Raw genomic sequence first — 23,738 nt, 5'->3', positions numbered from 1 at the left:
ACCTAGAGCATGGGAGTGTCAGGGCCCCCCAGAAAGAGCGCAGTTATGTAAGAAGAGAGGCCAGGCTGGAACCAAAGCAGAGGGTCATCAGTACTGGGAGAAGGGACATGAACAGGAGCTCAGAGGAGATGAGAAGAAGGGCCAGCAAGGCAGCAAGGTGACCAGGAAAGGGCGCATCACGAAAGCCAAGGGGAGAGACAGTTTTAGGAGTGAATGTGATTGATTCCAAGTTCTGGACAATGCAGTGATATAGAGAATAAAATGCCTTTTAAATTTAAACTAGAAGGAAGGAGAACTGACTCTGGGTGGTGAACACACAATGGGATTTATAGATGATGTAATACAGAATTGTACACCTGAAATCTGTGTAATTTTACTAACAATTGTCACCCCAATAAATTTTTTAAAAAAGAAAAAAAAATGATGAATAAAAAAATTTAAACTAGAAAACCATCACTGCCATTGGTAGTGAGAGGGAGAGAAATCAGATCACGGGGGGCCGGTGGGTGCTCAAAAAGTGAATGGGAACCAAGCCCAGCATACAGGTAACTCCTCCAAGGGAAGGAGAGAGGGAGACAGTTAACAAGTGAGCCAGTCGTTTATGGGCCTCTCAAACGGTCAATAAAGCCTCTGCTTTTATGGGGACATAGTAGGTTGAACCCGATGGAACTGCTATCTTTATAGGTCACAGGTGATTGAAGAAATGCCAGATGATGTAGCCTCAGTGAGGAAGCATGATGTTCCTGCCTTTATTTTAGTTTATCATGGTCTATGAGAAACTCAGCCAAGACCATAACAAAAGCATCACTTTCCAGCCAAATCACATATAGGCTAAATAGACAATAATTGAAAAGCCTCTGCCAGCTCAGACTCAGAGGCAGTGCAGTGTGCTCGTTCCAAGCCGGACTCAAGCCAGACTGGTGGATCTGCGCCCCGGCCCAGCTCCCACCGCGGGGTAGTCTGCCTCTCCTGGGCCTTATTTCCGCACCTTTAAATACAAACACAGGTACAGACGGTGTCGGTGTAGCTCTCCATATAGACACAGATATCGACGTATAAACAATACACCTGAAATTGTGTTGAGGACTAAATGAGCTACTTCCTTTCTACTGAGGATGACCAGATAAGCACAGTGTGGTCCCCCCACCCAGTGGGACATCACTCAGCCTCAGAGGAAAGGACATTCTGACACCGGCTACATCACAGGTGGACCTAGAGGACATTCTGCTGAGTCACAAAAGGACAGTACTTATGATTCTACTTATATGAGGTACCTAGAGTCGTCAAAATCATAGGGACAGAGAATAGAATGGTGGGTGCCAGGGGCTGGGGGAGTGGGGAGTGGGGAGTTAGTGTTTCATGGGGACAGAGTGAAGATGAGAAAGTTCTGGAGACGGACAGTGGGGACAGCTGCACAGCAGTGTGGATGCACTTAATGCCACAGAGCTGTGCACCTAAAATGATTAAAAAGGTAAATTCTATGTTATGTATATTTTACCGCAGTACAAATTTTTTAAAAATTGAGTTACTATGAAAAGCACTTAGTAACTGCTATGCAGTGTTTGTAGAGGAAACAGAAACACATCAGTAGATGCCAAAAATGGCCCGAGACTGCAGTGGAGGACAAGAAACCACCCCAAAGAACAACTGAAAGAAAGAACTGAGAAACAAACTAGTTGGGAAGTGCCCCATGTGAGAAAGGAAGTGGAAACGGGTGATACCTCAAAGTCAGGTGAGAAAAGAAATGGGGTGGCGGGACTCACCCGCTCCTTAAGGAGACCACGTAAAAGTCCCCTCAGGACACTTGCATAAGGAAGCACGACCAGCGCCAGACACCTGGTCCCGGAGAAGCTGCAGGACAAGCCCGCGAGACAACAATGTGCCTGGCTGCAGAGAGGCCACAGGGAGACACGACGATCAGCTGCGTGTAGGAGGCCGTGTAACCTACTAGGAACGGGCCAGACGGCCGGGTGATTGGCAGGGCCATCTGGAAGATGCAAGTAAAGTGTAATTGCTGTGGCCAGGTTTCTACCTAAGTAAAAGCAGGCCTGCATTGTGATTAGGCGAAGAGCGCCATCGCAAACCTGTTCCCTTGGAAGCCTTCCCCAGGCAGAGAGGACACGAGCAGGTGTATGAGAGCAGCGGCTCGGACTTTTCAAACATGCCAGTGCCTGGGACCCACCGCCAGAGGCCTGACTTACGTCAGCCTGGGGTGGAAGCGCAACATTTTAAAACTCTCTGGGGGACTGAAGTGTGCAGCCACTGGATTAGAAATGGCAGTCGCTCTCTATCTATTACAGACCGCAGGAGACCCTTGGGTGGCAGAAACAGCAGAAGTGGCTGAAGAGCAGGAGGCAGAGTCGGGAGAAGGATGTGTCTCCATCCCTCATTCAGCGGGCCCGGCTGTGGATCTGACAGGCTAACGATGACAGAAGACCCAGCTGCCCTGGACAAGAGGAAACCCACCCCCACCTCCTCAGAGGCTGGCTTCCGGGAAGCGGGAAGGGGAACACTCAGGCCCGGGCTGTGCTAGTGGAGGGGGCTCTCCCTGTCAATGAGCAGACAGGGCTTCTTAGGAGAGCAGGACCCCGCCCTCCCTCACTGGGGAAGGAACCCCCACCTGCCCAACCCACAAAAGGGCACGCCCCAAAAACAAGCAACCGAGGGTCTCTCCAGCTCAAGCCCTCGCAGCGCCTCACTCACAGTTGCTGAGAGAGGAAGAGGCCAGGACAGGAAGAAGGGCCCCGCGAGTACTCACTGCTGGGCGGCCCCGAGCAGGGCGGCCTCCACCTGTGCCTGCAGGTGCTCCAGGAGGCCGCTGAGGGCCGGCTGCCTGGACGGCAGCTGGAAGTGCAGGCTGCTCTGCTCCTTCTCCAGGTCTTCCAACCTTTGTCTTATTGTCTCTGCTGGGAATCCAAAACAGGACAGAGAAATAAAGAACAAGGAAACTCAAAACAGTCCAGGATCCCTTCGCTCCATTCCCAGCCAGTATTCACCTTGACGACATAAGGCAAAGCTGGGCTCTAGGCCAGCAGTTTTTCCTCCTAGTTGGTTGCTTTTAAGAATCTTCTTTCTACTGGCAGTACAGCCCTCCTACCTTTCAGTTTTCTATCAGAGGGTATAGTTTATGTATTTATATCATGGTCATAATAATCACCATCACATAGAAAGATACTTAATATTAATTATTTTTAAACCCATGGTGATTGTTTGGGAGGAAATCTGCTAATTTTAATAAGTTCTATATAGTCAGTTGAAGAAAATCAGTGCCCATGTGTTGATTTTAAGAATGTTTCCTTAGAAAGTTCCTATCAATATAAAGCCATCCCAGTTATGAAAGGCATAGAAACAACGTTTCAATTCTACCATGTTACTGATGACCATATATCCACTTAGAAAGTAGGGGTCCTGTTATTTTTTAATGACCTTAAGTATCCAAGGATAAGGTATAAATATAGAATCACTATAAAACCATTTTTCTTTTAAAAAAAAAATAAATGGCAGCAATTGGAATTCCCTCAAATGAGAACTTACCTTCATCATCAAACACCTAAACAACTGGAAAGCATCCCATAAAACTATTATTGCAGAAATATAAGGAGTGGGTTGAAAAGTACCATCCATCTGAGCTTCCATCCTGGTGGGCCTGGCCAGGTGTTGCATGGAAGCCTTGATGCCCTCCACCCTGGGGCAGCAGGTGGGCTGTGGGGCTGGCCGGGATGGCAGGCAGCCACCTGTGGCCATGAGCGCCTACTGCTTACCCGGTGTGCACTGTAAATATAATCTTATCCTCTGCTATGTGTGCCAGCATGAGAAGACATTTGGAGGCTCCACCCTACATCACAGAAACTCCTTTGTATTTCTACAGCCCTACAGCCATTTCCCAAGAAGCCATTTCTTTAAGATTCAATTTTGAATTATAACTATTTGCAAAAGCATGTTATTTTGAAAACGCTTTGAACAAAACCTTTTATCAATGCTAGTCACAGTGCACCCTCCTGTGCAATGACACGTCCTACCTGGTCCACGCCCAAGACACACTCTTGGGCAGAGGAAAGGGTGGTGGTCCCAGGTGTCATGGGCAGCAAACCTGGGTCCCTGGGGATGTCCACTGAGAGACCTGCCCATAAATGTGCGACAGGCACTGGGGCTGATAGCCAGAAACTCGCTAAAAGGATGTGCCAAGGATTTGTTGTAATGACACCAGAAAGGGTCGTCTATTTCCTGTTCAAGACCAAGTCACAAGTAACTGCCAGAGCGCTCAGTCTGTGCCACCTTCTTCAAAGGGACAGCGGGAGCTGATTCAGACATCACATTTCCAATGCACAGCAGAGTCTGGCCTGACAGGTCTTCTCAGACAACGCTGAAAGGTCCCTGTTCCCTAACACCAAGCTTCAAACGTTCTGTAAAATACATTTTAATTAACTGTTTTATTTTCATTAATTTATGTATTCATTTACTTTGTTACTTAGTTATTTACTTATTTCTTGCTATATAAAAATCAAAACTTCAGTGGAAAGCAATAAAGCCCTTACCTTATGTGCTTTACGATAGTATGGATACAGTCATAATGAGGGATAAAGATGGGTCAAGATACCACTACACAGGGGTTCGGAGAAAACTGAGTTTCGACCTCAGCTTTGTCATTCCCAGCTGTCTGACCTTCAAGTTACTTAACCTTCAGTTTCCTAATCTGTAGAAATGGGGCTAATAATGGTCGTATCTGCATCATCAGGTTTCCCGAGGATTACGTGAGATAATCTATGCAAAGCGTTTAGCACCGTACCTGGCACCTACCATGCGTTCAGCAGATTGGCTCCTCCTAGTAACACCATTAGGTCCTGGCCTTCGAGTATCCGCAAGCAAGTGAGCCCCAGTCTGGCCTCCCTCCACTGCCCGCCATATTCCCAACTGTACCCTGCCACTGCCAGGAGAGGAAGTCCTCAGAGGACGCAAGCAGATCCAGCAAAATAAAACTGGAAACGGCCCATGAGCTGCCAAAAATCACGTTCACAACAAATCCCAAGGAAAACATAAGTTCTCCCAGGAACCACCTGCGATTAGATACGTCTCAGGCTGCCACTCACCTTCCAAAGTGTGGCTATCTCAAGTCGTTTCTGTTTTCTGGCTGGTGTTGGGTACACTCCATTGGTCGCCCCGAAGTACACCCTTCACTGACTAGATACTCCAGGCAGGGTGCTCCCAGCCGGCCTGAGGAGCCTGAGCAGGTGAACAAAGCGAACAGCAACAGGAGATGGGGCAGGGGCTCGATGGTCAGGCCACGTAGCCACAGAAAGGACTTGGGCGGTGACCACAAGGGAATTGAGAGCCGCTGGAGCATTTGGCTCAGTAGAGTCACATGATGGACTCACATTCAACAGGAAAACCCACGCTTGCAAAGACACTGTTAAGGGCAGAAGCCCGGAGACCAGCCACAAGGTGACGGCAGCTCCCTAAACCAGACCTAATGGCGGCCACCAAAACTGAAAGTGGGGGTGGAGAAAGGTCCTTGGATTTCAGGGAGTCTCTGACAGATTGGACACAGGGAACAAGAGAAGACAAAGGTCAAGAGTGACTCCACTGGGAAGTTCCCAGGAGCTGAGCGGGGGACCTGCCACTCCCCCCCAGCAACACCCAGTCAAGTCCTCCTCTTCCTGCTGATCGTGGCCCCTCCTGGCCCCACCTTCCCGGTGGGCTCCCTGGTCTGCGTGTGCCTCAGCACACCCGGGCTCCTTCATGCCCTCAGTGCCTCACACTTGTCTTTACTTGTTCAAGGCCATCTGTGTCCATAAGAGAGGGACCGTGTCACCATGCTTGTCACTGTTTAATGACCTGCACTGGGGACGCTGCCTCACTCACAATTAGAATGCACAAAAAGATGGGCAGCTAAACTTGCATTTAGATTCCCTCGTTTTGGTTGTTGTTTTGTGTATTTTCATAAGCCACTTTGAATCCTTTCCATTAGCAGCTAAATTAATATAAAAATGTGAGACTCACCAAGCTGAAAACCAAGTGCACTGTCTACCTTGCAGGACTGTACTCTTTCCTCCTGGGCTTAAATGACAAACATTTATTTCGCACTGTTCTGGATGCTGGAAGTCTCATAGCGTGGTGCCAGCATGGTGCCAGCCTGGTGCCAGTGTGGTGCCAATGTGGCTGGATTTTGGTGACAGCCCTCTTCTGGGTTGCTGTGTCCCTCACGTGGCAGAAAGAGCACAATCTGCCCTCTTCTTTTAGGGACTCTAATCCTATTCCCCAGGCCTCCTAATGACCTAATCAGCCTCATGACCTAATCACCCCTAATTCTATCACACTGGGATTGGGGTTGCAACATAAGAATTTGAGGGGACACAAGCATTCAGTCCGTTGCATGCCTCAAAGGAGGAGGGAGAAGTTCCAACCAGCGTGGCCAGCCCACTTCATCCATCAGTGTAGACGGTGTGGAGAAATTATTCCTCTGAAAGGGAGGAGTGTTTGAAACTGATTGAAGAGAGCAGTTCTCACTTTCTAAATGCCAAGCTTATTTATTATTTCATGGGTTCATTCCATTAACAAATACTTCTGCTAACTCAATAGTGGTGGGCCATACGGCTGCCAAGATGAACAAGACATCTTCCTGGTTCTTAAGGGACTCAGAGACTGGGGACAGGGGTCAAAATTAAAAACAGGCATTGTCCTGTGCAGGGCAGTTGGCAGAGAGTTGCCCCACTGGTGCTGGTGGTGGTGTGCCTGCCAGCACTCAGGGTCAGGTGCCCAGTGGCTCAGGAAGCCACACAGAGGCAGACGGTGGCATGCTTACAGGTGCCTCAGGATGCAGTACACTGAGGGATGGGGCAGCTGGCGGACGAGCCAGCCAGGAGGGTGGGAATAGGCTACGCTGAGAGAGAAGTAAAGTGATGGGAGGAGGAAGTAGGGAAATGGAGGATGGAAAGAGCCGGGTTTCTTAGTCCTAGAGAATACACTACAATTATGGAAAGGGGTGAGAGCAGAAAGAACTTAGGTGTGTTGTTCTGAAATGGAATTACTGGTATGAACTAACGGGTTTTAATACAGATACTCACAGATAGGTATGGAAACAGTTGTAGATGCGTGTGTGTGCATTTACATATATTTTCCATCTTCATCCACTGAGGGAGCCTAGAAGCAATGATACCCCAGTGGCAAAGAGCACCCCAAGCATACACATCCTGATTTCTGAGCACCGCCTCCATGAAGGGACTGGCGCTCGTTGGACAAATGTCTGATTCTAGGCCCCAGGCAGGGCCAGTACAAGCTTGTTGTACCAAAAAATTAGGACGTGCTCAAAGATGGATGGGGACAGGTCACTACAACACAGGAGCCACTTGAAGGAGCTCCCATGGGCCAAATCTCGGATAATCTGAGGCTCAAGTAATACTATTAATGATGTACAACCGTGGATAGAGAAGGAGCCCAGGTTCCACACTAACCGAATGCCGACTAATAGAAAGGAACGACGGAAAGGAGGCTTGGTGGGGTGCAGGGCAGCAGCGTGACCACAGAAAGTAGGCGTCACGATCTCAGTCTAGTCATGAGAGCATCGCAGGACGCAGGTTGACGATCACCTGACAAAACGTAAGCGACGCTGTCCTTAACACTTTCAAAGACTGAGCACTGACAAGCTCGCCGGCCGGAGGAGGTAGAGACACACCAACCGCACGCAGTGTGTGTCCCTGCAGGAGAAAGGAGGGAAGAACCCGGCTGGGCGGTTGCTGAAATGGGAGTGGGGCCTAGACCGGCCAGGAGCGGAGTATGAGTGTGGACTCCTTCACTGGGCAAGCGGCAGGTTGTGGTGTGGAGAGCTTGTTTGGGGAAAAACACAGTGGGGTCCTTAGGGCTGATGGTGCATCGTGTCTGCGGCTGCCCTCAAGTGCTCAGAAAAAGGCTTCACGATGACAGTTGGAGGGTCGGCGGGAGGGAGACGTGCAAGTTCTTAGTCCTATACTTGCAGCATCTCTTTAGGGGGAAATTATTTCCAATTTTTAAAAATTATAAATAGATCACCGCAGTGCTATTAAATGCTGTATTTCTGACTTGTAAGTCCCTTAATTTGTGTGACTCCTCCTATGGTTGTATTTGGCCCAGTGGATGAAAAAACAACACACATTCTCTGGCTTTTCCTTTCTCATACTCCTCGGCAAGCTTTCTATAAGCATTGTGGATCTGATTTCAGTTCACAGCTCAAGATCCAAGGGCAGAATCAGAGAAGTTACACAGCAGCGCTGAATGAATACAGCTGACAGATCAGCTGACTGCAGGATGGCAATAATCTTAGCGAGATGCTGCTGCATTTTGTAAACATAGCTGAATAGGAAAAACAAACGAACTCAAAGATAACCACGGAAGACATTACCAAGCACTAAGCATAATTACACTTCAAACAATGAGTTCTAATAACGCTATTTATTCAAGTTAAGCATCTCACAAGCTTTGCTTGTAGGACACCAGCAATAAAATGCTAACCATCATCTCATTCCATTTTGGGTCAAGTAAATGTATTTTTATGCTCCTGTTGTATACTTATTATGTTCACTTATACTTGTGTACTTATATTTGTATACTTATTAGGTTTAACGAAGGGTCAGCACTTCTGTTATTCCCTGGCTCATCAGTCCTGAGTGTCTGTTACCTGGGGTACAACATGGACACAGAATGAAAAAAAAGTACTTCCTACATCTGTGCCTAAGTAAGCAAATAAACAGTTATGGAGACGCAAGAAATGTTCACTGATGAAGACATCCATGCTGCTGAACAGATTGGATCCCTACAGCTCGTTCCATCTCCAGACCACAGACTGTAAGGTGTAAACCACATTCTTGGCTATGTGACCGTCCTAGGCGCTAAGGAAGCCCTTTACCATGAGGAAGCAATCGACGTCTTCCTACATCATTTTTGCTTGGTTTTTACACAGTGGCCAGGGATGCTATTTGCTGAGAGTTGAATAGTCTAATGACCCCACATTACCATGCACATCACGTCACATGACCAATTCACAAGGAGTTAAACTGTAGCAAAATGGAGTTCAGCCTAACATGAGCACAGCTGAACCGTCTCTCACATATCAGAACAGTGGAATCTGCTAGATTCATTATCATAAAACTCAGCCATTGCTGGGACACCGAAGACTTCAAGCATAATAATCATTTTTGAGCATCTACTTCGCTTATGCTAAATATACATCCTTTCTGAGCTTCACAACAACTTGCAGAGGAGGAACACAAATGCAGAAACTGAAGTGACGGAATTCAGGTGATTCACCAATGGCCTCAGAATGAGGAAGCAGCCACGTCAGAACTTGACCCTTGTTTATTTTGGTGCCAGACTCGGGGCTTTTCCTCTGGTGCTTCCAGGAGCCATCCTGCTGCCCTCGTTTCTCCAATCACACACAGGTCCATCTGGGTCCCCAGAGTCAGGGATCCACTGGGCACCGAGCCGTAATGCTGCCGGCCCTGCCAGCATCTACCTACGTCTGGCGCACAACAGGTACGGAGAAATGCTGAATAAGGAAGTGAATGACTGCGTCTATTGGGAGGAGGAGAACTGAGGACCCAGAAAAACAGCAACCATTGTATGGCTGCCATGCGCCCTTGCTATGTATCAACCATATTACCCTCACAGTAGCCTTGTGAGGGGACAGTCATTCCCACTTGGCAGATCAAAGCACTGAGGCTCAGGGAACATTAAGAAATTCTTCTAGGTTAGTCACACAGCTGTGCGGAATCAGAAGTCAAACCAAGGTCTGTCTGACGCCCAAACCTGAGTGCCGGACCACTGTGTTCTCCCACGGGGTCCAGCATAGTCCTAAGAGCAACGGACGTGCAAACTAGCCTCGCAACCCACTGACCACCCGCCTCTTCCTCACAGAAAGCATTTAGCAGTCAAAACAAACAAAACTAGAAACAGCTTCACATCCAATTCTAGGGGAATGGTTAAATAAACTATGGTATATCCATTCACGGAATGGTACATAGCACATCAAAAAACAGTTAAAAAACCTGTGTGGACATATTTTAATATTATGAGAAAAACAGAATACAAAATTATATGTACATATTATCTGTACTTGATGATTACAAATATATTTAAAAATGAGAACAACAACAAAAAAACCCTGGGAGGAACTAAGAGTTTTTAGCAGTCAGTCAGTATGAGGGTGGGTGACTTTCTCTCATTTCATCTTCTTATAAAATCAATAATAAAATCTTGAGCTGTTTATTATTTAGAAAAGTATTATATTTTTAAATAGCCTACTGATAACTTATGCTGCTCTTCCATTTCTGCATAAAAATGGAGATTTGGTTTCCTCAAATTGTTAATGCTAAACTGCTTAGGAAGCTTGGTTCCCCCGGGTCACAGACCTTTTCAGTGTACACCAAAAAGGATTTCTAGGAATGTTATATCTCTACGTGCAGAAAGAAGACTGAGAAATCACTTTGGCCATGGTCTGAAAGGAAAAACAAACATTTGGGGAAGACAAAATTCATGGAAGACAAGCCATAACTTAACTGTGATACTTCCCACTCAGCCCTGAGCCTACCTTGGAAATATTTCAGTAGAATATTTGGTTTAAAGCATCTGTTCTTCCTCAACAAGAATTTTCTAAGCAAAATAAATTGTAAGTGATCAAAATAGCGAAAGTAATGAAATTTGTAGTTACTTCCCTAGGCCTTGAATGTGTGATACGCCCAGCAAGCTGTGTGTGTGTGTGTGTGTGTGTGTGTGTGTGTGTGTGTGTGTGTACGGACACACATGCTGTCAATAGGCTTGTAAACAACGCCTGAAGTTAACAGTATTCAGACACATCAGAAAACATACAAAATTCACCAGGATCATGAGCTTCTGAAAGGGTGGTTGGTTATGGCTCACTCCAAAATACTGCCTCAATTCTTAAAACCAAACTCGTAAGAAAACATTTATTCACGAAACATCAATCACCAAACTGACCAACTGAATTTTGGTTACTTTTTATAAAAGCCTCAGGTTTTCAGACTATAAAACACCTTCTTTGAAGTATGTTCTTACAGATGCTGCGAAGCACTGGACCACTGTCTAGACGTGATCCACGTTCTCTGTTCAGACGTGAGGTGGCGGGACCTCCACTGGCAACTGCCAGTACCATGGAGTATACCCACTGTCACTGCCCCCACCAGCACCACCCCTGCTCCCACCAGCACCACCACTGCCACCAACAGCACCACCACTGCCACCACCAGCACCACCACTGCCACCACCAGCACCACCACTGCCACCAACAGCACCACCACTGCCATCACCCCTGCTGATGACATTAGGAAGAGATACCCATCCAACTTCCCAGCTGCTTATTAGGAGATATGCATTGAAAGAACTTACCCAAGAAGGAGGAACATTCTGTAGATCATTTCCAAGTGGCTACAATGCAGAGAACCCAAAAAAAAGGACAAGAGAGAAAAAGCCACTCAACAGGACAACAAAATAGTCAGCACATACCCCAAAATACTAACAGTGACTATCTTGTACCATGAGAATAAAGGTGACTTTTTTCTTTTATTTGTATTTCTAAACTTTCTAAATGTTTTTACAATGATCGTGTATTGCTTTAATAATTTGTAAAAAAAAAAAAATCAATTTTTAGAAATAAAAAGCAATTGTCAGCTGGTACATTCAGGCACTAGCAAGTAGGGTTTCTATCTGGGGTCAACGAGCATGGATTTTGAAATAAAACTCAATTGGGTGTGATTTTATTTTTATCTGCTTAAAAGTGTGTAAAGTCTGAAAGAGAAAGTCTTATTGAAAAATGTAATGTGGGGCGATGGGTGGCTCAGTTGGTTAGATCACGAGCTCTGGGCAACAGGGCTGACGTTCGATTCCCACATGGGCCAGCAAGCTGTGCCCTCCACAACTAGAATGAAGTCAATGAGCTGCCGCTCAGCTGCCAGGTGGCCAGATGGCTCTGTTGGTTGGAGCGTGGGCTCTCAACCACAAGGTTGCCGGTTTGACTCCTCGACTTCTGCAAGGGATGGCGGGCTGCGCCCACTGCAATTAACAACAGCAACTGGACCTGGAGCTAAGCTGCGCCCTCCACAACTGAGATTGAAAGAACAACTTGACTTGGAAAAGTCCTGGAAAGTACACACTGTTCCCCAATAAAGTTCTGTTCTCCTTCCCCAATAAAGTTTAAAAAAAAAAAAAAGAAGAAAAAGAAAATGTAATGGCAGATCCTCCTACGTGAAACAAAACAAATTTTTATGCCTTGTTCTTCTGAATTTAGATATATGATCAGTCATTACCAAAATGGGTCAATCACTTAGGCAGTTACTAATTCACTTAGCAATTCAGATGCATAGCTGATAAATGGACAGACTCCATACACTGAATGTTGAAGTTTATTTGTTAAGAGAGATGTTAAAAGAACAATTCTTCATAGGAGTCCAACTACACCGACAAGGCCATGGGCAGCTGCTGACAACAATAATATAACTTTAAATGATTCTAGGGCCTTTTCCACATCTCCAGGAGCCTTAAAGAACGTAATACTGAAAATCCAAATGGTCATCTGTGAGTTCCTTCATGGGCTCCTTCATCTTTCTCCACATACGTTAAAGGGTTTTCGGACCATTGAATACATTGATGCGCCTCTCAAACGTGGAACATACTATTAGCATTGAGGCTATTTTTAGAAATCATACAAATGAAAGAATTCAAATGTTTGTTCATTATTTCTCTTTATTGGTTATGGATGGCACTCAGTTTTCACTATTAAACTGGACATGACATTTAGTTAGTTCCTATGAATAGACTTTTCATGAGTAATTTGCTCTGCTGGTGTTTCCATAAAACATTAGCTGGACACATCTGCTTGTCAGTGCTCAGAAACCACAGGCTCTCACATCCTTTTAATGGTCATCGCTGCAACCTGTGATCTTTTAAAACCTCATTGTCTTTTGTAAAACATCTTTTAAAATATTCGTCTCTAATGAAGTTCAGGATTCAAGGAGTGCACGGTTGGGCCACCACTGTCATCATGATTTAAAAACTTGAATGCAGACCACCTTGATGTGTATACCCCTTGCTGTGAGAGACAAATAGGACACGCCAGCACGACGCTCAGTGCCAAGGGGACTGCACTAAATTGGTCGCTGGCTAACAACATGGCACCACGCATGAGCAGCTTAAATTCCTGGCATACAGGGATTCTGGAAAAATGGCACAGTCCAATAAAAAACTAAGATTAAACAAATTATTTGCACCAGCCTGAGCCATTCTAATTAGGATGGAATCCATCAGAAGAAATAAAGCCTGTTAGAATATTAGTTCCTTGGAACAAAGTGGAATTGAGCTGTTTTCTTTTGGCTGAAGCACCACAGTACAAATAAAACAGTGACCTTTAATTCAAAGGCGATGCTAATAGAAATCACAAAACAGCAGCCAATGAGATGAATGGCTAATAAAGAGCGATGCTGTCCACAAACTGTGGACCCATCCACATGTGTGCTGGTCTCAAGCAATGGCTCTCTATATGGTAGGAAGATGCTGAAAGGTTTAGAAGGGTCTGCAGGACTGGTTTTAGAAGTATCTTCCCGGAGTCCTTAGATGCCGTACAGATTTTAGCAATAAAACTGGAGTTAGTGGGGATGTTTCCCTGAGCACAAATGCAATAATAACAGAGAGCATATGAGAAGCACCTGAGGTGCTTTCTAGAACCAGCTGAATCCCCCATGTGGTTCCATATGGCGTAAAGTCACGGCCAAGCATGACTCTGGGGACAGAGTCCCAAATCCTCAGAGCTACAGAAACTAGAGCAGTTGACAGCTCAGTGACCCTTCGTTGGTGAAGATGGCTAATACCTGGCCCAGACGGCTAACACCTCGCCCAGACGGCTAACACCTGGGAGCCCCGGGAGCCCCGTGAGGTGCTGTGTAGCCGCAGGGGACCGAGCCCCAGGCTCCTGCAGGTAGAAGCCAACGCTGCCTTGTTGGTAGCCACCCCCCAGCACCTGATGCATGTGTGCTATGAAAGGCACGTGACCAATACTTAGGGAACGAGGGAGGAGAGCATATGCACGCTCTCAAAACTAATCTTGGCTTTACAATCCTTAAAACTGGAACCTTAAAAAAAAAATTGTATGTTATCCTAAAGAAAAATACTTAAGGATGTATAAAAGAATCAAGTAAACAATGTAAAGGGGGTGCTGGGATTCCTCTGTGTGTATGTGTGTGTGTGTGTGTATGTATATGTGCATATGCATGTGTATACGTGTGTGTGCATGTGTATGTGTGTGCATGCGTGTGTGCATGCATGTGTGTGCACGAGTACATGTGTGTGCGTGTGTGTACATGTGTGTGTTATGTGTTGTGCATGTGTTGCATGTGTGCATACATGTGTGCGCGCGTGCATACATGTGTGTACTGTGTGTGTGTGTGTGTGTGTGTGTGTGTAAGATCCTCTCGTATAAGAACAAAATCAGAATTTTTAAATGCCTTATTTGCCTAAGGATCAGGAGACCCAGATTTTAATCCTGGATTCCCTGGGCCAACTTTATTCTCTGGGGTTTATTTAACCTCTCTAAGACTCAGTTGCTTCATCTTACACATGAAAATGACTGCACTAATCCCACTTGTGCCACCAGATTACTGGGACATGGTAAGAAAAGAATGCCTGTGGATGGTTTTGTAAAACACAAGCGGCAGAGCTGTATTTACAAAAAGTAAAAATAATTCAAAAAGATTGCTGTGACGGCCCCAGCTTGTTGATTCAGATTTAATTCAACTCAAATGGCATCTCTTTAAAATCCAGCCTACGAGCCACAGGGCCCAACCCCCGGAGGACTGTCTCGTTCAGAGGACTTTATGGCCAGTCTCTCTGTGCTTCCTTTTTCATGATGTAAGATGCACAGCAGCTTCCTGCCCTCCTCCTGACTCACCTGTGCTGCGTTCGCTCATGTCGGCGGCACAGGTGACCTCTAGCTTCCCAGGGACCAGTGGTTCTGAAGGACCTGAAAGTCACAGAGCCTTAGCGGGACACTATGACATGCTGACAGACCACATTCCACGTACTTGTTAGCGCTATGCCGCCAAGAGAAACACCAGGAGGTGTGCAGTATAAAATTTCATGGTGTCCGTGAAGAAAAGAGGAAGAAAACAAGCTGTTTTAAGACTAGGCATGACGCAGACTTTCTGAGTGTTTCACGATAACCTTTTGCTATGTTCTCATCCATTTTACTATCTTGCAAACACCAGCAGACAAGGGGCTACAGACACAGGTGCGCTGGTGTTTTAAGAACAACTCCTAACACTGTTACCTTCCAAGCACTGACTGCTGTATTACGCAGCCCTACTCCTGGGTTGGTTCTATCCAGCATCAAAGTTCTTTGTTAATTAGCAACCCTGAGTCTCTGCACACGGAATTCCTGCAGGGCTGGGGCGGGGGCCGGGGGGGGGGGGGGGTGAGATCTCAGCAGACCCTTATCTGCCGCAGGCTAAGAAGGAAGACATCTGTGATGTTTCAAGGACCCAGCAGTCCGCCCATTTCTCTTCTCTTGGTATTCTAAAACCACTCCCTGAATTAGGACAGAGCAGTAGAGCGACATGACTCGGGACCGCAGCGTGCTGCCACCTACAGAACCGTCTGCCTACATCCCTCTTGGAGTGGTGCTGTCAACCCGTAAGAACTGCTGTGTCCACTGCCGTGGGGATCCTACGTGGGGAGGACATGCCGCTTCCTTCCTCCTGGGCCCCCATTCCCATACACTTGCTCAGGGGACGGAGTAAGTTTCCCGGCTAGTGAGTTTGGGAGCAACACCGAGCAGGCAGAGCTCAGCCGCCTGCCCACGCCTGTTAGAGATCAGATGCCCTTGGGAAGCCCCCAATCTGCTCTGTTCCTCCAAGAACTCAGGCTTCAGGGGCACCAGGCTGATCGAGGGACCACTTCATAAGGTCTACAAATCTCTAACCTCTATGTTGTACTCCGGAAACTAATATGATATTGTATGTGAACTATAATTTACATTTTAAAAAATAAATAAATAACTCAGGTTTACAAGGGCAGACCCCCCAACAAAGACAAGCCTGCACCTTCTTGCTGCCTGTGGCTGGGTGGGTAATTCTAATTCTGGGGTTTGGTATTCGGGGGTCCACTGTTGTCAGAGACCTCAGCCACATTCTAGAGTGTTGCTTTAGCAGTTACAGAGCTGACTCCTAGGTCTCCATCTGCTTTAGCCCTTTCTGTTATCTCGCAGTTGGTTCATAATGTAGAAAAGCTATTTGGGGATGTGCCAGTTGTTAAGCTGTTGTCACTCAGCTCTCACCTTTTACCTTCTGCTCTGTGGTGCTGAGGCTGGACACCTGCAGACTAACCACACTCTGCCTGCCAGAGGCCGCGGCCGGGCTCTGACAACAGAGGCCCCTGGAGAAGAGGCTGTGAGCCTGGAGCCGGGGGATGGCAGGCACTGGCGCCCCTTTCTGCTGCCTCACGGGCCTTCTACTTCTGTCTTCCACACCTGGCAATGTGAGTGTGTCACTCCAGTAGCTGCAGGTGACTCCAGCATGCACTTTTCCAGGACTCACAGACACAGCCTCGTCCTCTCACAGACACCAGCCACAACAGGCCAGTGCCACTTCCTCAGCCGTGTGGACACAGGGACCCTCAGCCAGCTTGGGCAGGGTCAACTTGACTTCTCCCACTACACTGGGAAAATACCACCATTTTTCTAGGATGCACTCTGTGGATGCAAAATCTGCAAATTACTAGAGCCAATGACCAAGAGAAACCTGGGTTCCCCGTGACTGTGGCGTCCCCCCAGAGCTGGATCCCTGGGGACTCAAGCATGGCTGGTGCCGCCCGGGCTGACTCCCAGGGCCATCCCTGCACCACGCAGCCCTCTCTATGGTCACGTGGGAGCAGAACCAGCAGCTACGGGTGAAGGGCCTGGAGCCAAAACCCCACTGGGAGCATGAATGACTCACTTCTCCCAGAAACAGACAGTGACCCCAGGGGTCACGGGGGCCTCTCCTATGGTGAGGAGGACAGTGAAGGATACTAATGGGCAGAGACCAGATTCTGTGCAGAAAACCAGCTGTATCTGGATAAACAGCAGCTGGCTACTTTGTTTGTATGAGCAAAGCTATGCCAGGCACTTGGCACCCAGAGTCTCCCTGACAACTAGCCTGCCCAAGCAAGAGTGAGACCTGAGAGTATAAAAAAACCATCGAGAACCCTTCCTTCTTGGGAGAGGTGGAATCCCTTGTTCATATTAATGCCAGAATTATAGCACACAGAGGTACAGTTATGAACAAAAATAGGGGGTGCCTCATCTTTCAGGCCAGACTCTGGAGCCAGCTAACCTACCACAGACTGCTAAGAGAAGGAATTCCAGAAAAAGTCTGCCCGTGTCCACACAGACAGCAAAAGAAAGGAAGTGAGGAGAAAAGACTGTCTTTCTTTTGGGGGGAACAGCTCACGGCACTGTGCAGGCTCCTTCCCTCTTTCCTAGGGCCTCAGGAAATCCACCTGGAAGTTGGGGATGCCGGAAAGACGTGTAAACTGCACCCCACTCGGGACTGTTTGCAGAGTTCTAGAACCCACAGGCCACTCTGGTGCCCCCTTCAAATATGGTAAGAATCCCCGAGGAGTCAGGAAAAGGCAACACTCTTTCACGGAGCCCTGCTTTTTCCTAAAGAATCAGGGATTTCCAGGTTTTCCCATGGACCCAGGCTGGCAGGCAGGGGACATGCCAGGAGCACTGCCCCCAGCCCCATGCAAAGCGTGTGCCAGTTAGGTATGCAAAGTCGTCTGAAGGACCAGAGCAGTATTTTCAAAATACTGCTCGTTAGTGGATGGAGACCCACATTCATTTTTCCTGAACTAAAACAGATCGAATCCGATATCAGGTGGGCGGTGTTTTTGTTCCATGTATAGGATTATGGGGTATTCCTTACTGTGGGTCACTGTCAGAAGCTGAAAGCCACTGGCCTAGAGAATTAATTGTCCAGCTCTGCCACCAGGCACTTGACATTCCTCAGGTGAGCAGATGTAGCCCACCCACAACCCCCAAAAAATGAGGAAGGAGGGAGGGAGAAGATGAGACATCAGCTCTTGCCCTTGCCCACCCCAGCGGTCCCAGGGGCTGCAGAAGTGTATCTGTCGGGGGAGGAGAGAAGGGGAGGCCAGAAGCTGAGGGTGTCGTAACCCGATTGATGATACAAAAATCACCAGAGCAGACTATAAAGTTATAAACCAGATGGGACGGGTATTTTAAAATGTCTGCTCTAAGCTATCAGAGAAGTCTGACACAACAGACCTGTTACAAGAATTTAACTTTTGATGTAAGTGATTCTGCACAGAAAGAATGCCTGTCACTTAAAACTGGGCCAGAAAGAAGTTCCATAAAAGAGTAAGCCCACGGCCAGTGCATCTGTCCTTGTAGCGACATTTCTGGAAGACAGGGGACAGACTGTCCTAGGAAACAGTTTGCAGGGCAAGTGGCTTCCTGTCCAGATTAGGACACGCTGCCACCAAGGGCAGGATTCACGTTCAGTTAAAGGCCCAAAAGTTTAATCCCCATAACTGACATTAATCATGGCATGCTTTTCCATTCACTTTGGGTGGGGGTTTTTTCCCTAAAAAAATCTAATTTTTCAAACACTGATGTTGAACAATAGTGGTTTTTCATGCCATGATAAGGGATGGGTGCTTCAGTGTCAGAAGTCTTGGGGTAGCAGGCTTTCCTCAGTCTCACAACTAGTATCTACTATTCTGAAAGGAAGAGAGTGAGGGGTAGAGAGAGACGGGGGTGGAGGGAGATAGAGAGAGAGAAGCAACACTCCACACTTATCCTTCCACCTGAATCCTTTTTCTTCTCATTATGTCTAAAGAAGTAATGGCTGGCTCTGTGTAGATAGCTATTTGCTTTGTTTTATTTAAATTTGGGGGGTGCCATTAACTGGAGTTTGATTCAGGGTGTTGAGGCTTGGATGCCAGACCCCAACCAATTGTTTCCAAGAAGGAAATGAGTTACGCTAAGGAGAATGGACCCAGAGGGACGCCCCTCACTGTGCCTGACAGCACGTGACGCTCACTGCTGTTTACACTGCAAAACCGCACTTCCGGGAGCTACTCAGAGGCACTCACGCCAGTGTGGACAATGAGAGGGCTTTGCGTCACCGCAAGCCCCACTTGTCCTCACTGTTCAAGACCCAGCGCCAAATGCCATCGTCCCTATAGACTGAGCACCTCCAGCTACGGTGTTTCTGGACACGCAAAAGTCAAGCTTACAGTAAACAGAAAAGGGGACTGGATGGAGAAGGAGAGTCTCTCTTCCTCGCAACAAGGTTTCAGAGGTTCTGAGATATCATTTTTAAGTCCTTAGGGCAGTGCTTTTCAAGTATTTGTGTTTCCTTCTTGGATGTTGTTTTCTTTCATTTTGCTTTGTTTTTGAGCAATGGCACCCTTTTGGAGATGCAATCTTACAGATGCCAATTTTTTGTCACTGTCCCAAGTTCCCATGATGTAAGTGAACATTTCATCATTTAAGATCTTTAAGAAAAAGATCTTTAAAAAAGATCTTTAAGAAGGGTTTATACCTTCACCCACTGTTTTGATAAGCAGCCTCTTAATTTCAAAAATGCAAGTGAATTTCTGATTCCACAGATAATGCATCAAATATTCATCTCAGCCAGATTTACTTACTTGGAACATGAGGTCAAATTCGGCTGTGGGACTGAGGGTTTTGTTAGATTTCTAACTTTCCAAAGCATTTTTTTATGTCCTTCTAATTTTTTCTCTTAAAAACTTTTTCCTTTTTCTTTTTTTTTTTCTTTTTGTTTGTGTTGTAAAAAAGATTAAAAAGCAGAAACTACCACCCAGAACTCCCCGAGCATAGGTGGGCTCAGCTAACACACTGGCATCATTCTTTCTTTTTTTCCTTTTTAATTGGGGAATATTGGGGAACACTGTGTTTTTCCAGGATGTCAAGTCGTTGTTTTTCAATCTAGTTGTGGGGGCCGCAGCTCAGTTCCAAGTCAAGTCATTGTTTTTTCAATATAGTTGTGGAGGGCACAGCTCATTTGCCCATGTGGGAATCAAACCGGTGACCTTGGTGTTATAAGCACTGAGCTCTAACCACTGAGAAAACCGGCCGCCCACCGGGGGCTCAGCTCCAAGCTCAAGCGTTGTTGTCAATCTAGTTGTGGAGGGTGCAGCTCACTGGCCCATGTGGGAATCGAACCAGCGACCTGTTGTTAAGGGCTTGTGTTCTAACCAACTGAGCCATCCGGCCACCCCTGCATCATTCTTTCAATCAGCACTCTTCTTACCGCCAGTTCCGTTTCTCACACGGGCCCAGCGAGGCAGGTAGGGCAGGTGATCTTGTACCCACTGAGCAGTGATGTGATTTCTCATATCACAGCAGATCCAGCTCTGGAAAAATCCCTGAATGACACGCTTGTTTTTCATTTTCACGATTGGGACCAACAGCAGACATCTGTTCTGAACAAAAATGGAGGCCTTCCACTGGCTCCTAAAGAGGTGAAGTGAATGGCCTGTGGTTCCTCTTGCAGTGAGAACTGAACTAGGGCTGCAACCCAGTGGGCCGATGCTCAGGAGTACGTGCCCCAGCAGGCCTGACAGGCTCATGACACGTTTCTCCCTGCTTCCTAGAACCCTCTGCCCACCACTGCCTGGAAAAGAGCAAACATGCCAAGTTCCCACGTCAGCCTCAGGGGAAAATCACCCGATGGTAGAAAACTAAAAGGAAGTAGTAACGTTTAGGGAAAGGCAAAAGGAAGCAATAGAAACGATGAGATGAAAACATCCCGTGATGTCCATCTATTACGGGCTTTCCAGCTTCTCTCTACTCTCAAAAGGCGCTAGGACAATAACCTGACTGCAAGCAAAGAAGAGAGGCAGAGCGCGAACACGAGGGAAGAGCAGAAAGAGTAGAGTGGTCCGCCAGAGTCATCAAGTCCCCGGCACCAAAATTCACTACAAACAATCTCATTCAAAAGCAAACTCTCAGAGGAACTAATTACACTACATGTTCTGGCAGTGACTTAGGCAGTCGTCATGTCTAAGCCACCCTTGGGGCTATGGAAGTCACCAAGCTCTGTGGCTCACAGGGGCTGCGTCTGTGCCTGTCTCCTTTCCAACAATAAGCTTCTGGTAGGTCAGTGTTCTACCGAGCCTGTCAATTTAACTTATTTTGTGTTAGGAGACAAGCTGGCACATTGTATAAAGGTCAAGTGGAAAAGTGTCCCTTCTGCTACATCACTGTCATCAACAGATAAAGGTCATTCAACCCATACATTGCCGTGATGGAAAATAATGTTGTCTACTGTGAAATATTAAAAAGTCCATCTATGATGTGCTTTCCGTTTCTCTCTACTCTCAAAAGGCACTATGACAATAACCTGTTTGCAAACAAACTTGAACAGAAAAACAGAGACAGCAGGTTTAAAAGACCATCCAGATAGAATAGCTAAATATTCCACTGCTGATTATCGCTGTAGTAACTGACATTCATTCCGTGTTGTACATAATCCAAACATTAACATACACCATCTCACGTAATTCTCGAAACAACACTTTATTCCATTTTACAGATGGGAAAGCTTAATTTGTCCAAGCTTATGCAATTAGTAAATGGCAAAGCCTGACTTGTTGTCAAGTTTTTAACTAGGTTGACCTGAAAGCACTAATATTTTATGATTCTGTTAGTAGAATTATCAACTATTAATAACATGTGATAACAACGATAACTGTTATCATTTGTAGATGAGCTGTATTTTGAACATTTATTTGTTCATCCAACAACCATTTTGAGAGTGTACTTCCACCAGGTGCTAGGCTAGGTGCTGGGGATAAAAGTTTACATTAGACAGGGCCTCTTTCTCTCCTTCAGGCAGCTTACAGTTCATCAATGGGACAGCCATCAGCAATATTAAAACACAATATGTATGAGCACAGGGGAACATGCAGAGTACGCAAAAGAAGGGACATTGGAACCAAGTCCTGACGGCCTAGTAGGATCTGAGACGGAGAGGGCGTGATGAGTACAGGCAGAAGTGCAAAACCTGAGAGGAAATGGCATGCTGCCTGCAGGAACGATGGCAAGACTAGCGGGAAAGTCACTTGGAGGGTAAAGCAGTGGTAAGAAGTGAAGGTAGAAGGCCAGGCAGGGGTGAGAAGGTGTTACTGGAGGCCAAGTTTAACAGCCATCCTACAACGTTAGTCATGGACAGAGGGGAAATAGAGAAGGGATCCTACCTGCACAGGAAGCAGAGACTAGAGAGTTAGTCCAGGCAAACACTGATGGGATCTAAGGAGAGAGAAGAGATGTGGGAGATGAAATCTAAAGGCTGTAATGGCTCCAAGCCCCAGGGAAGGTGAGAGCCCACACGGCCCCCAGTCCTTCTGGCTGGAGTTGCTGGTCGTTGCAGGAGGACATACAGCAAAGGGCGCTGGGCTGAGAGGTAGATGAGATCAGGAATTTACAGAGGGAGGGGTGGTAGGAAGAATGTCTTTGAATCTGAGGTTGGACATTCTACACAATAGTATTGGGGGGGAAGTGCTTTCACAAGGTCACATGCTTTTTCTTATTAATGGAGAGGTTTGACTGTCAGGAAACAAATGTACAATGAAAACAATTACCTGGCTGGGATGAGCAGGCTGACGAAGTAAGAAGGTCACAGAATTGTCTACGAACGTATCCAGAGAACCCAGGAACCGAGAAGCTCCGTTGGGGTTTGGAGACTTTGGGCAACTAGGAGAGAGGGGCTTTATTTTACGGCTCCACTCAATCCCTGCTCAGAATATGTGCTACCGTGACCCACTTGGTCTGCCTTTCCTCACTGCCAAACAAGCACAGAGCCAATAAGGAGCCCACAGGATGGCTCCGTGAGGCAGGGGCACAGGAGGAGCTGCTTCCAAACCCTCAAGATTCCTGGTGCCGACCTAGCCACCAGCATCAAGGCAGAGGGAACAATCCCTCCTGTCACTTTCTATACACGACTCATGAGATGCACTTTGGCTCTGCCTCCTTCCTGTTGAAGACCTTGGTCAACCCTCAAGTATTTATATACGATCAATGTTTTTGTTTACAAGTCTTATAAGAAACATGTATTTCCCTGGATGACTTTTCTTTTAAGTGGGTAACGATTGCTCTCCCAGACAGGGCCTCCTGAGCGGCTGGTGCATGCACGCCGGGCTCTGGGCCCTCACTGACCTGAGAACAGGAGCGACAGGCAGAGAGCAGCAGGAGATGGGCACAGAGCTTGTTAAACCTGGAGAAACAGCCACTCAAGGTTTTCTTCCTGTCATCTAGAATGTGTCAGTAGTATATTCACTGTCCATTTTTTATTGGACAGGATGCAAGATGTAATTAAGTGCCTGAACAATGTAAAAAAGAAATTAACTGTCCCACAAGGCATCATCCAGTGCAAGGAGCCCCCAAGGAGCAGGGTACCGACCATGTCACTGCCGCTATGCAGAGGAAATGGACGCCATGGTTGTGAACGACAGCTTGAAATGGACAGGAATTGCACCTTAGCCCTCTCGGTCCATGAGGGTGTCACAGGTCACAAAACAGCAGACACACACAGAAAAATGGCCAGAATGGACAGTCAGCCTTGTCCAATCCCCTTTGCTCCTGTGTGTAGCCTCCATTTATGCCTCGTTTTCTTCCTTTTCCAGTTTTTTCATCCACCCTCAAAACCAGGATAACCAATACTTTCAGAGCCCACACAGCT

General features: G+C 46.9%; 1 protein-coding gene across 3 annotated transcripts in view; it reads right to left on the bottom strand.

Moving 5' to 3' along the window:
* DISC1 (DISC1 scaffold protein) overlaps positions 1-23,738 on the bottom strand; it is a 309,809-nt gene that overhangs the window by 215,634 nt on the left and 70,437 nt on the right. For 2 of the 3 annotated variants that reach the window (XR_012490698.2, XM_074316477.2), the window contains exon 4: positions 2,759-2,906. Coding sequence is in view for 2 of the 3 variants with exons in the window: in XM_074316477.2 (XP_074172578.1) it covers positions 2,759-2,906 (148 nt within the window). In the remaining variant the exon portion in view is untranslated. The remainder of the gene's footprint in view (positions 1-2,758; positions 2,907-23,738) is intronic. The other variant, XM_074316478.2, reaches the window with a different exon arrangement.

This window comes from Rhinolophus sinicus, chromosome 6 (assembly GCF_057876585.1).
Source record: "Rhinolophus sinicus isolate RSI-liver-muscle chromosome 6, RSI-T2T, whole genome shotgun sequence".
Taxonomy (NCBI): Eukaryota; Metazoa; Chordata; class Mammalia; order Chiroptera; family Rhinolophidae; genus Rhinolophus; species Rhinolophus sinicus.
This window is presented reverse-complemented; position numbering and strand designations above follow the sequence as displayed.